The sequence below is a fragment of the Petromyzon marinus genome, unplaced genomic scaffold (assembly GCF_048934315.1).
Source record: "Petromyzon marinus isolate PM22_M1 ecotype Great Lakes invasive population unplaced genomic scaffold, UKy_Petmar_22M1.pri1.0 PM_Scaffold_97, whole genome shotgun sequence".
In the NCBI taxonomy this organism is placed as follows: Eukaryota; Metazoa; Chordata; class Hyperoartia; order Petromyzontiformes; family Petromyzontidae; genus Petromyzon; species Petromyzon marinus.
In genome coordinates, this window is record NW_027423707.1 from 102876 (window position 1) to 117875 (window position 15000).

A 15000-nucleotide genomic window follows, 5' to 3' on the forward strand; every position below is an offset into this window, starting at 1 on the left:
CACCAACACAGCTACACCAACACAGCTACACCAACACACAGCTACACTAACACAGCTACACCAACACACAACTACACCAACACAGCTACACCAACACAGCTACACCAACACAGCTACACCACAACACAGCTACACCAACACAGCTACACCACAACACAGCTACACCAACACAGCTACACCAACACAGCTACACCACCACACAGCTACACCAACACACAGCTACACCAACACACAGCTACACCAACACAGCTACACCAACACACAGCTACACCACCACAGCTACACCAACACAGCTACACCAACACACAGCTACACCAACACACAGCTACACCAACACAGCTACACCAACACAGCTACACCAGCACAGCTACACCAACACACAGCTACACCAACACACAGCTACACCAACACAGCTACACCAACACACAGCTACACCAAACCAGCTACACCAACACACAGCTACACCCACACAGCTACACCAACACAGCTACACCAGTACAGCTACACCAACACACAGCTACACCAACACACAGCTACACCAACACAGCTACACCAACACACAGCTACACCAACACACAGCTACACCAACACACAGCTACACCAACACAGCTACACCAACACACAGCTACACCAACACAGCTACACCAACACACAGCTACACCAACACAGCTACACCAACACAGCTACACCAACACAGCTACACCAACACAGCTACACCAACACAGCTACACCAACACACAGCTACACCAACACAGCTACACCAACACAGCTACACCAACACAGCTACACCAACACACAGCTACACCAACACACAGCTACACCAACACAGCTACACCAACACACAGCTACACCACACACAGCTACACCAACACAGCTACACCAACACACAGCTACACCAACACAGCTACACCAACACACAGCTACACCAACACAGCTACACCAACACAGCTACACCACAACACAGCTACACCAACACAGCTACACCAACACAGCTACACCACCACACAGCTACACCAACACACAGCTACACCAACACACAGCTACACCAACACACAGCTACACCAACACACAGCTACACCAACACAGCTACACCAACACACAGCTACACCAACACACAGCTACACCAACACAGCTACACCAACACACAGCTACACCCACACAGCTACACCAACACAGCTACACCAACACAGCTACACCAACACAGCTACACCACCACACAGCTACACCAACACACAGCTACACCAACACACAGCTACACCAACACAGCTACACCAACACAGCTACACCAACACAGCTACACCAGCACAGCTACACCAACACAGCTACACCAACACAGCTACACCAACACAGCTACACCAACACAGCTACACCAACACACAGCTACACCAACACAGCTACACCAACACAGCTACACCAACACACAGCTACACCAACACACAGCTACACCAACACAGTTACACCAACACAGCTACACCAACACAGCTACACCAACACAGCTACACCAACACACAGCTACACCAACACAGCTACACCAACACAGCTACACCAACACAGCTACACCAACACACAGCTACACCAACACAGCTACACCAACACACAGCTACACCAACACAGCTACACCAACACACAGCTACACCAACACAGCTACACCACCACAGCTACACCACACAGCTACACCAACACAGCTACACCAACACACAGCTACACCACCACAGCTACACCAACACAGCTACACCAGCACAGCTACACCAACACACAGCTACACCAACACAGCTACACCAACACAGCTACACCAACACACAGCTACACTAACACAGCTACACCAACACAGCTACACCAACACAGCTACACCAACGCACAGCTACACCAACACACAGCTACACCAACACACAGCTACACCAACGCAGCTACACCAACACAGCTACACCAACACAGCTACACCACCACAGCTACACCAACACACAGCAACACCAACACAGCTACACCAGCACAGCTACACCAACACAGCTACACCAACACAGCTACACCAACACACAGCTACACCACCACAGCTACACTAACACACAGCTACACCAACACAGCTACACCAACACAGCTACACCAACACACAGCTACACCAACACAGCTACACCAACACACAGCTACACTAACACAGCTACACCCACCAACACAGCTACACCAACACACAGCTACACCAACACACAGCTACACCAACACACAGCTACACCAACACAGCAACACCAACACAGCTACACCACACACAGCTACACCAACACAGCTACACCAACACACAGCTACACCAACACAGCTACACCAACACAGCTACACCAACACACAGCTACACCAACACAGCTACACCACCACACAGCTACACCACCACAGCTACACCAACACAGCTACACCAACACAGCTACACCAACACACAGCTACACCAACACAGCTACACCAACACACAGCTACACCAACACAGCTACACCACCACAGCTACACCACACAGCTACACCAACACAGCTACACCAACACACAGCTACACCACCACAGCTACACCAACACAGCTACACCAGCACAGCTACACCAACACAGCTACACCAACACAGCTACACCAACACAGCTACACCAACACACAGCTACACTAACACAGCTACACCAACACAGCTACACCAACACAGCTACACCAACACAGCTACACCAACGCACAGCTACACCAACACACAGCTACACAAACACACAGCTACACCAACGCAGCTACACCAACACAGCTACACCAACACAGCTACACCACCACAGCTACACCAACACACAGCAACACCAACACAGCTACACCAGCACAGCTACACCAACACACAGCTACACCACACCAACACAGCTACACCAACCACAGCTACACCAACACAGCTACACCAACACAGCTACACCAACACACAGCTACACCACCACAGCTACACTAACACACAGCTACACCAACACAGCTACACCAACACAGCTACACCAACACACAGCTACACCAACACAGCTAAACCAACACACAGCTACACTAACACAGCTACACCACCACACAGCTACACCAACACACAGCTACACCAACACAGCTACACCAACACACAGCTACACCAACACAGCTACACCAACACAGCACCACCAACACAGCTACACCACCACACAGCTACACCAACACAGCTACACCAACACACAGCTACACCAACACAGCTACACCAACACAGCTACACCAACACACAGCTACACCAACACAGCTACACCACCACACAGCTACACCACCACAGCTACAAACGTTCACAACACAGCTACACCAACACAGCTACACCAACACACAGCTACACCAACACAGCTACACCAACACAGCTACACCAACACACAGCTACACCAACACACAGCTACACCAACACAGCTACACCAACACAGCTACACCAACACAGCTACACCAACACAGATACACCAACACAGCTACACCAACACAGCTACACCAACACAGCTACACCAACACAGCTACACCAACACACAGCTACACCAACACAGCTACACCAACACAGTTACACCAACACAGCTACACCAACACAGCTACACCAACACACAGCTACACCAGTACAGCTACACCACCACACAGCTACACCAACACAGCTACACCAACACAGCTACACCAACACAGCTAACCCAACACAGCTACACCAACACAGCTACACCAACACACAGCTACACCAACACAGCTACACCAACACAGCTACGGGTGAGTGAGTGGTGAGTGAGTGGGTGAGTGTGTGGGTGTGTGGGTGAGTGGGTGAGTGAGTGGGTGAGTGGTGATTGAGTGAGTGAGTGGGTGAGTGAGTGGTGAGTGAGTGGTGAGTGAGTGGGTGAGTGAGTGGTGAGTGAGTGGTGAGTGAGTGGTGAGTGAGTGGTGAGTGAGTGAGTGAGTGGGTGAGTGAGTGAGTGAGTGAGTGGTGAGTGAGTGGTGAGTGAGTGGGTGAGTGAGTGGTGAGTGAGTGGTGAGTGAGTGGTGAGTGAGTGGGTGAGTGAGTGGTGAGTGACTGGTGAGTGAGTGGTGAGTGAGTGGTGAGTGAGTGGGTGAGTGAGTGGTGAGTGAGTGGTGAGTGAGTGGTGAGTGGTGAGTGAGTGAGTGAGTGGTGAGTGAGTGAGTGAGTGGTGAGTGAGTGGTGAGTGAGTGGTGAGTGAGTGGTGAGTGGTGAGTGAGTGGTGAGTGAGTGGTGAGTGAGTGAGTGAGTGGTGAGTGAGTGGTGAGTGAGTGGTGAGTGGTGAGTGAGTGGTGAGTGAGTGAGTGGTGAGTGAGTGAGTGAGTGGTGAGTGAGTGGTGAGTGAGTGGTGAGTGAGTGAGTGGGTGAGTGAGTGAGTGGTGAGTGAGTGGTGAGTGAGTGGTGAGTGAGTGAGCGAGTGAGTGAGTGGTGAGTGAGTGAGTGGTGAGTGAGTGAGTGAGTGGTGAGTGAGTGGTGAGTGAGTGGTGAGTGAGTGGTGAGTGGTGAGTGAGTGGTGAGGGAGTGGTGAGTGAGTGAGTGAGTGGTGAGTGAGTGAGTGAGTGGTGAGTGAGTGGTGAGTGAGTGAGTGAGTGGTGAGTGAGTGAGTGAGTGGTGAGTGAGTGGTGAGTGAGTGGTGAGGTGAGTGAGTGACTGAGTGAGTGAGTGGTGAGTGAGTGAATGAGTGAGTGACTGAGTGAGTGAGTGGTGAGTGAGTGAGTGGTGAGTGAGTGGTGAGTGAGTGGTGAGTGAGTCAGTGAGTGGTGAGTGAGTGGTGAGTGAGTGGTGAGTGAGTGAGTGAGTGTGAGTGAGTGAGTGGGTGAGTGAGTGGTGAGTGAGTGGTGAGTGAGTGAGTGAGTGGTGAGTGAGTGAGTGGTGAGTGAGTGAGTGGTGAGTGAGTGGTGAGTGAGTGGTGAGTGAGTGAGTGAGTGGTGAGTGAGTGAGTGGGTGAGTGGTGAGTGAGTGAGTGGGTGAGTGAGTGGTGAGTGAGTGGTGAGTGAGTGAGTGAGTGGTGAGTGAGTGGTGAGTGGTGAGTGAGTGGTGAGTGAGTGGTGAGTGAGTGGTGAGTGAGTGAGTGGTGAGTGAGTGGTGAGTGAGTGGTGAGTGAGTGAGTGAGTGGTGAGTGAGTGGTGAGTGAGTGGTGAGTGAGTGCGTGAGTGGTGAGTGAGTGGTGAGTGAGTGGTGGGGGTGAGTGAGTGAGTGGTGAGTGAGTGGTGAGTGAGTGGTGAGTGAGTGGTGAGTGAGTGGTGGAGTGAGTGGTGAGTGGGTGAGTGGTGAGTGAGTGAGTGGTGAGTGAGTGGTGAGTGAGTGGTGAGTGAGTGAGTGAGTGGTGAGTGAGTGAGTGGGTGAGTGGTGAGTGAGTGAGTGGGTGAGTGAGTGGTGAGTGAGTGGTGAGTGAGTGAGTGAGTGGTGAGTGAGTGGTGAGTGGTGAGTGAGTGGTGAGTGAGTGGTGAGTGAGTGGTGAGTGAGTGAGTGAGTGGTGAGTGAGTGGTGAGTGAGTGAGTGGTGAGTGAGTGGTGAGTGAGTGGTGAGTGAGTGGTGAGTGAGTGAGTGAGTGGTGAGTGAGTGGTGAGTGAGTGGTGAGTGGGTGAGTGAGTGAGTGGGTGAGTGAGTGGTGAGTGAGTGAGTGAGTGGTGAGTGAGTGAGTGAGTGGTGAGTGAGTGGTGAGTGAGTGACTGAGTGAGTGAGTGGTGAGTGAGTGAATGAGTGAGTGAGTGAGTGGTGAGTGGTGAGTGAGTGGTGAGTGAGTGGTGAGTGAGTGACTGAGTGAGTGAGTGGTGAGTGAGTGAATGAGTGAGTGACTGAGTGAGTGAGTGGTGAGTGAGTGGGAGTGAGTGGTGAGTGAGTGGTGAGTGAGTGAGTGAGTGGTGAGTGAGTGGTGAGTGGTGAGTGAGTGGTGAGTGAGTGGTGAGTGAGTGGTGAGTGAGTGACTGAGTGAGTGAGTGGTGAGTGAGTGAATGAGTGAGTGACTGAGTGAGTGAGTGGTGAGTGAGTGGTGAGTGAGTGGTGAGTGAGTGGTGAGTCAGTGACTGAGTGAGTGGTGAGTGAGTGAGTGAGTGGTGAGTGAGTGGTGAGTGAGTGGTGAGTGAGTGAGTGGTGAGTGAGTGAGTGAGTGGTGAGTGAGTGGTGAGTGAGTGGTGAGTGGGTGGTGAGTGAGTGGTGAGTGAGTGAGTGGTGAGTGAGTGAGTGAGTGGTGAGTGAGTGAGTGGTGAGTGGGTGAGTGAGTGGTGAGTGAGTGAGTGAGTGGTGAGTGAGTGGTGAGTGAGTGGTGAGTGGTGAGTGAGTGGTGAGTGAGTGGTGAGTGGGTGAGTGGTGAGTGGTGAGTGATGAGTGAGTGGTGAGTGGTGAGTGAGTGAGTGGTGAGTGGGTGGTGAGTGAGTGGAGTGGGTGAGTGGTGAGTGAGTGAGTGGCTGAGTGAGTGGTGAGTGAGTGGTGAGGAGTGAGTGAGTAGTGAGTGAGTGGTGAGTGAGTGGTGAGTGGGTGGTGAGTGAGGAGTGAGTGAGTGGTGAGTGAGTGGTGAGTGAGTGGTGAGTGAGTGGTGAGTGAGTGAGTGAATGAGTGAGTGAGTGGTGAGTGAGTGAGTGGTGAGTGAGTGGTGAGTGAGTGGTGAGTGAGTGAGTGAGTGGTGAGTGAGTGAGTGAGTGGTGAGTGAGTGGTGAGTGAGTGAGTGGTGAGTGAGTGACTGAGTGAGTGAGTGGTGAGTGAGTGGTGAGTGAGTGGTGAGTGAGTGAGTGAGTGGTGAGTGAGTGAGTGAGTGGTGAGTGAGTGAGTGGTGAGTGAGTGACTGAGTGAGTGAGTGGTGAGTGAGTGGTGAGTGAGTGGTGAGTGAGTGAGTGAGTGGTGAGTGAGTGAGTGAGTGGTGAGTGAGTGAGTGAGTGGTGAGTGAGTGAGTGGTGAGTGAGTGAGTGGTGAGTGAGTGGTGAGTGAGTGGTGAGTGAGTGGTTAGTGGGTGAGTGAGTGGTGAGTGAGTGAGTGAGTGGTGAGTGAGTGGTGAGTGAGTGAGTGGTGAGTGAGTGAGTGAGTGGTGAGTGAGTGGTGAGTGAGTGGTGAGTGAGTGGTGAGTGAGTGGTGAGTGGGTGAGTGAGTGGTGAGTGAGTGGTGAGTGAGTGAGTGAGTGGTGAGTGAGTGAGTGGTGAGTGAGTGAGTGGGTGGTGAGTGGGTGGTGAGTGAGTGGTGAGTGGGTGGTGAGTGGGTGAGTGAGTGGTGAGTGAGTGGTGAGTGAGTGAGTGAGTGGTGAGTGAGTGAGTGGTGAGTGAGTGAGTGGGTGGTGAGTGGGTGGTGAGTGAGTGGTGAGTGGGTGAGTGAGTGGTGAGTGAGTGGTGAGTGAGTGAGTGAGTGGTGAGTGAGTGAGTGGTGAGTGAGTGAGTGGGTGGTGAGTGGGTGGTGAGTGAGTGGTGAGTGGGTGGTGAGTGGGTGAGTGAGTGGTGAGTGAGTGGTGAGTGAGTGAGTGAGTGGTGAGTGAGTGAGTGGTGAGTGAGTGAGTGGGTGGTGAGTGGGTGGTGAGTGAGTGGTGAGTGAGTGAGTGGTGAGTGAGTGGTGAGTGAGTGGTGAGTGAGTGGTGAGTGGGTGGTGAGTGAGTGGTGAGTGAGTGGTGAGTGAGTGAGTGGGTGAATGAGTGAGTGAGTGGTGAGTGAGTGGGTGAATGAGTGAGTGAGTGGTGAGTGAGTGGTGAGTGAGTGGTGAGTGAGTGGTGAGTGGTGAGTGGTGAGTGAGTGGTGAGTGAGTGGTGGTGAGTGAGTGGTGAGTGAGTGAGTGAGTGGTGAGTGAGTGGTGAGTGAGTGGTGAGTGAGTGAGTGGGTGAATGAGTGAGTGAGTGGTGAGTGAGTGGGTGAATGAGTGAGTGAGTGGTGAGTGGTGAGTGAGTGAGTGGTGAGTGAGTGGTGAGTGAGTGGTGAGTGGTGAGTGGGTGGTGAGTGAGTGGTGAGTGAGTGGTGAGTGAGTGGTGAGTGAGTGGTGAGTGGGTGGTGAGTGAGTGGTGAGTGAGTGGTGAGTGAGTGAGTGGGTGAATGAGTGAGTGAGTGGTGAGTGAGTGGGTGAATGAGTGAGTGAGTGGTGAGTGAGTGGTGAGTGAGTGGTGAGTGAGTGGTGAGTGGTGAGTGAGTGGTGAGTGAGTGGTGAGTGAGTGGTGAGTGAGTGAGTGAGTGGTGAGTGAGTGGTGAGTGAGTGGTGAGTGAGTGAGTGGGTGAATGAGTGAGGTGGTGGAGTGAGTGGGTGAATGAGTGAGTGAGTGGTGAGTGGTGAGTGAGTGAGTGGTGAGTGGTGAGTGAGTGGGTGAGTGAGGGTGAGTGAGTGGTGAGTGAGTGAGTGAGTGGTGAGTGAGTGGTGAGTGGTGAGTGAGTGGTGAGTGAGTGGTGAGTGAGTGGGTGAGTGGTGAGTGAGTGGTGAGTGAGTGGTGAGTGGTGAGTGGTGAGTGAGTGGTGAGTGAGTGGTGAGTGAGTGGTGAGTGGGTGGTGAGTGAGTGGGTGAGTGAGTGGTGAGTGAGTGGTGAGTGAGTGGTGAGTGAGTGGTGAGTGGGTGGTGAGTGAGTGGTGAGGAGTGAGTGGTGAGTGAGTGAGTGAGTGGTGAGTGAGTGGTGAGTGGGTGGTGAGTGAGTGGTGAGTGAGTGGTGGAGTGGTGAGTGAGTGGTGAGTGAGTGGTGAGTGAGTGGTGAGTGAGTGGGTGAGTGAGTGGTGAGTGAGTGGTGAGTGAGTGGTGAGTGGTGAGTGAGTGGTGAGTGAGTGAGTGGTGAGTGGTGAGTGGGTGGTGAGTGAGTGGTGAGTGGTGAGTGGGTGGTGAGTGGAGTGGTGAGTGAGTGGTGAGTGAGTGGTGTGAGTGGTGAGTGAGTGGTGAGTGAGTGAGTGGTGAGTGAGTGGTGAGTGGTGAGTGAGTGGTGAGTGAGTGGTGAGTGGTGAGTGAGTGGTGAGTGGTGAGTGGGTGGTGAGTGAGTGAGTGGTGAGTGAGTGGTGAGTGAGTGGTGAGTGAGTGGTGAGTGAGTGGTGAGTGAGTGGTGAGTGAGTGAGTGAGTGGTGAGTGAGTGGTGAGTGAGTGAGTGAGTGGTGAGTGAGTGGTGAGTGAGTGAGTGGTGAGTGAGTGGTGAGTGAGTGGTGAGTGAGTGGTGAGTGAGTGGTGAGTGAGTGAGTGAGTGGTGAGTGAGTGGTGAGTGAGTGAGTGAGTGGTGAGTGAGTGGTGAGTGAGTGAGTGGTGAGTGAGTGGTGAGTGGGTGGTGAGTGAGTGGTGAGTGGTGAGTGAGTGGTGAGTGAGTGGTGAGTGGGTGAGTGAGTGAGTGAGTGGTGAGTGAGTGAGTGGTGAGTGGTGAGTGAGTGGTGAGTGAGTGGTGGGTGAGTGAGTGGTGAGTGAGTGGTGAGTGAGTGGTGAGTGAGTGGTGAGTGAGTGGTGAGTGGTGAGTGGGTGAGTGAGTGGTGAGTGAGTGAGTGGTGAGTGAGTGGTGAGTGGGTGAGTGAGTGAGTGGTGAGTGAGTGGTGAGTGAGTGGCTGAGTGAGTGGTGAGTGAGTGGTGAGTGAGTGGTGAGTGAGTGAGTGGTGAGTAGTGGTGAGTGAGTGAGTGGTGAGTGGGTGGTGAGTGAGTGGTGAGTGAGTGGTGAGTGAGTGGTGAGTGGGTGACTGAGTGAGTGAGTGAGTGGTGAGTGAGTGAGTGGTGAGTGAGTGGTGAGTGAGTGGTGAGTGAGTGGTGAGTGAGTGGTGAGTGAGTGGTGAGTGAGTGAGTGGTGAGTGAGTGGGTGAGTGAGTGAGTGGTGAGTGAGTGGTGAGTGAGTGGTGAGTGAGTGGTGAGTGAGTGGTGAGTTGAGTGGTGAGTGAGTGGTGGTGAGTGAGTGGTGAGTGAGTGAGTGGTGAGTGAGTGGGTGAGTGAGTGAGTGGTGAGTGAGTGGTGAGTGAGTGGTGAGTGAGTGGTGAGGTGGGTGGTGAGTGAGTGGTGAGTGAGTGGGGAGTGGTGAGTGAGTGAGTGAGTGGTGAGTGGTGAGTGAGTGGTGAGTGAGTGGTGAGTGAGTGGTGAGTGAGTGGTGAGTGAGTGAGTGAGTGGTGAGTGAGTGGTGAGTGAGTGGTGAGTGGTGAGTGAGTGAGTGGTGAGTGAGTGGTGAGTGAGTGGTGAGTGGGTGGTGAGGGTGAGTGGTGAGTGAGTGAGTGAGTGGTGAGTGAGTGGTGAGTGAGTGGTGAGTGAGTGAGTGGTGAGTGAGTGGTGAGTGAGTGGTGAGTGAGTGGTGAGTGAGTGGTGAGTGAGTGGTGAGTGAGTGGTGAGTGAGTGGTGAGTGGTGAGTGAGTGGTGAGTGAGTGGTGAGTGGTGAGTGAGTGGTGAGTGGTGAGTGAGTGAGTGGTGAGTGGGTGAGTGGGTGAGTGGGTGAGTGGTGAGTGAGTGGTGAGTGAGTGGTGAGTGGGTGAGTGAGTGGTGAGTGAGTGGTGAGTGAGTGGTGAGTGAGTGGTGAGTGAGTGGTGAGTGGGTGGTGAGTGAGTGGTGAGTGAGTGGTGAGTGGTGAGTGGGTGGTGAGTGAGTGGTGAGTGAGTGGTGAGTGAGTGGTGAGTGAGTGGTGAGTGGGTGGTGAGTGAGTGGTGAGTGAGTGGTGAGTGGTGAGTGAGTGGTGAGTGGTGAGTGAGTGGTGAGTGAGTGACCTTGCCACTGTAGATCTCAAGAAGGTTGCGTAGATGCGGAGGGAGTGGACGTGGGGAGAGCGAGGAGGGCAAAAGCATCACGAGCTGCACACACAGAGACACAGAGACACAGACAGAGACACAGAGACACAGACAGAGACACAGAGACAGAGACACGGGGTGGGTGAGACAGAGACACAGAGACACAGAGATACACAGACAGAGAGACAGAGACACGGGGTGGGTGAGACAGAGACACAGAGACAGAGAGAGACAGAGAGACAGAGACACGGAGACACGGAGACACAGAGACACAGAGAGACAGAGACAGAGACACAGAGAGACAGAGACACGGGGGGGTGAGACACAGAGACACACAGACACACACACAGAGACACAGAGACAGAGACACGGAGACACAGAGACACAGAGATACGGGGTGGATAAGACACAGAGACAGAGACACGGAGACACAGAGACACAGAGACACGGGGTGGGTGAGACAGAGACACAGAGACACAGAGACAGAGACACGGAGACACAGAGACACACAGACACAGAGACACTGAGACAGACTGAGACAGACTGAGACAGACAGAGACACACTGAGACAGACTGAGACAGACTGAGACACACTGAGACACAATGAGACAGACTGAGACAGACTGAGACAGACTGAGACAGACTGAGACACAGAGACACACTGAGACACACTGAGACACACTGAGACACACTGAGACACACTGAGACACACTGAGACACAATGAGACACACTGAGACACACTGAGACAGACTGAGACAGACTGAGACAGACAGAGACACACAGACACAGAGACAGAGACAGAGAGACACGGAGACAGAGACACAGAGACAGAGAGAGACACAGAGACACAGAGACACAGACACAGAGACAGAGACACAGACACAGAGACACAGAGACACAGAGACACGGGGTGGGTGAGACACAGAGACACAGAGAGACAGAGACAGAGACACGGAGACAGAGACACAAACAGAGACACAGAGACAGAGACACGGGGGGGTGAGACACAGAGACACAGACACAGACACAGAGAAACAGAGACACAGAGACAGAGACACAGAGAGAGACACGGGTGGGTGAGACACAGAGAAACAGAGACACAGAGACACAGAGACACAGGGGAGTGAGACACAGAGACACAGAGACACAGAGAGAGAGACAGAGACACAGAGACAGAGAGAAACACAGAGACAGAGACACGGAGACACAGAGACAGAGAGAGACACAGAGACAGAGACACGGAGACACAGAGACACAGAGACACAGAGACACAAAAAGACACAGAGAGACACAGAGACACGGAGACACGGAGACACGGAGACACAGAGACACAGAGACACAGAGATAGAGAGAGACAGAGACACACAAACACAGAGACACAGAGACAGAGACACAGAGACACAGAGACAGAGACACAGAGACACAGACACACAGAGACAGAGACACAGAGACAGAGAGACAGAGACACAGAGACACAGAGACACAGAGACAGAGAGAGACACAGAGACAGAGACACAGAGAGAGAGACAGAGACACAGAGACACAGAGACACAGAGACACAGAGAGACACAGAGACACGGAGACACAGAGACGGAGAGAGACAGAGACATGGAGACAGAGACACAGAGACACAGAGACACACAGACACAGAGACACAGAGACAGAGACACAGAGACACAGAGACACAGAGAGACAGAGACAGAGAGAGACAGAGACACGGAGACACGCAGACACAGAGACACAGAGACAGAGAGAGACACAGAGACACGGAGACACAGAGACACAGAGAAACAGAGACACAGAGACAGAGAGAGACACAGAGACAGAGACACGGAGACACAGAGACACAGAGACAGAGACAGAGAGAGACAGAGACACAGAGACAGAGACACGGAGACACAGAGACAGAGAGAGACAGAGACACGGGGGGTGAGACACAGAGACACACAGACACACACAGAGACACAGACACAGAGACACGGAGACACAGAGACACAGAGATACGGGGTGGGTGAGACACAGAGACAGAGACACAGAGACACAGAGACAGAGACACAGAGACACAGAGACACAGAGACAGAGAGACACAGAGACAGAGACACGGAGACACAGAGACACAGAGACACGGGGGGTGAGACACAGAGACAGAGACACAGAGAGACAGAGACACAGAGACAGAGACACAGAGACACGGGGGGTGAGACACAGAGACAGAGACAGAGACACAGAGACAGAGACACAGAGACAGAGACACAGAGACACGGGGGGGTGAGACACAGAGACACAGAGACACACACACAGAGACACAGAGACACAGAGACACAGAGACACGGGGGGGTGAGACAAAGAGACACACACACAGAGACACAGAGACACACAGAGACAGAGACACGGAGACAGAGACACAGAGACACGGAGACACAGAGACACAGAGACACGGAGACACAGACACACGGGGCGGGGTGAGACACAGAGACACTGAGACACGCTGAGACACACTGAGACAGACTGAGACACACTGAGACACAGTGAGACACACTGAGACACACTGAGACACACTGAGACAGACTGAGACACACTGAGACACACTGAGACACACTGAGACACACTGAGACAGACTGAGACACACTGACACACACAGAGACAGAGACAGACTGAGACACACTGAGACACACTGAGACAGACTGAGACACACTGAGACACACTGAGACACACTGAGACACAGACTGAGACACACTGAGACACACTGAGACAGACTGAGACAGACTGAGACAGACTGAGACACACTGAGACACACTGAGACACTCTGAGACACACTGAGACACACTGAGACACACTGAGACACACTGAGACAGACTGAGACACACTGAGACACGCTGAGACACTCTGAGACACACTGAGACACACTGAGACACACTGAGACAGACTGAGACACACTGAGACAGACTGAGACACACTGAGACACTCTGAGACAGACTGAGACAGACTGAGACACACTGAGACACTGAGACAGACTGAGACACACTGAGACACTCTGAGACACACTGAGACACACTGAGACACACTGAGACACACTGAGACAGACTGAAACACACTGAGACACACTGAGACACACTGAGACAGACTGAGACACACTGAGACACGCTGAGACACTCTGAGACACACTGAGACACACTGAGACACACTGAGACAGACTGAGACACACTGAGACACACTGAGACAGACTGAGACACACTGAGACACTCTGAGACAGACTGAGACAGACTGAGACACACTGAGACACACTGAGACAGACTGAGACAGTGAGACAGACTGAGACACACTGAGACACACTGAGACACACTGAGACAGACTGAGACACACTGAGACACACTGAGACACACTGAGACAGACTGAGACACACTGAGACACACTGAGACACACTGAGACACTCTGAGACACACTGAGACAGACTGACACAGACTGAGACACACTGAGACACACTGAGACACACTGAGACAGACTGAGACACACTGACACAGACTGAGACACACTGAGACACACTGACACAGACTGAGACACACTGAGACACACTAAGACAGACTGAGACAGACTGAGACACACTGAGACACACTGAGACACACTGAGACAGAGACACTGAGACAGACTGAGACACACTGAGACACACTGAGACACTCTGAGACAGACTGAGACAGACTGAGACAGACTGAGACAGACTGAGATACACTGAGACACTCTGAGACACACTGAGACAGACTGAGACACACTGAGACAGACTGAGACACACTGAGACAGACAGAGACACACTGAGACACACTGAGACAGACTGAGACAGACTGAGACACACTGAGACACACTGAGACACACTGAGACAGACTGAGACACACTGAGACAGACTGAGACAGACTGAGACACACTGAGACACACTGAGACAGACTGAGACAGACTTAGACACTCTGAGACACACTGAGACAGACTGAGACACTCTGAGACACACTGAGCCACACTGAGACAGACTGAGACACACTGAGACACACTGAGACAGACTGAGACACACTGAGACAGACTGAGACAGACTGAGACAGACTGAGACAGACTGAGACACACTGAGACACACTGAGACACTCTGAGACAGACTGACTTGCTAGTGCGTAGATTCCGTTGTTGCAGTCCTGGGAATTCCCTGTGAAATCTCCTCCCATCGTCTGTGATAGAATCATCATCATCATCAACATCATCAACATCATCATCAACATCATCATCAACATCATCATCATCAGGAGCATCATTATCAACATCATCATCAACATCATTAACATCATCATCATTAACATCATCATCATTAACATCATCATCATCATCAACATCAACATCATCATCAACACCATCATCAACA

At 52.5% G+C, this 15000-nt stretch overlaps 1 protein-coding gene across 1 annotated transcript in view; it reads right to left on the reverse strand.

Moving 5' to 3' along the window:
• The window catches only part of LOC142923966 (kinesin-like protein KIF2A), an 81151-nt gene that overhangs the window by 37253 nt on the left and 28898 nt on the right, over nt 1-15000 (reverse strand). The window contains 4 exon segments of the mRNA XM_076064998.1: nt 10583-10602; nt 10605-10628; nt 10631-10666; nt 14746-14809. Of these exon segments, the coding sequence (XP_075921113.1) occupies nt 10583-10602; nt 10605-10628; nt 10631-10666; nt 14746-14809 (144 nt within the window).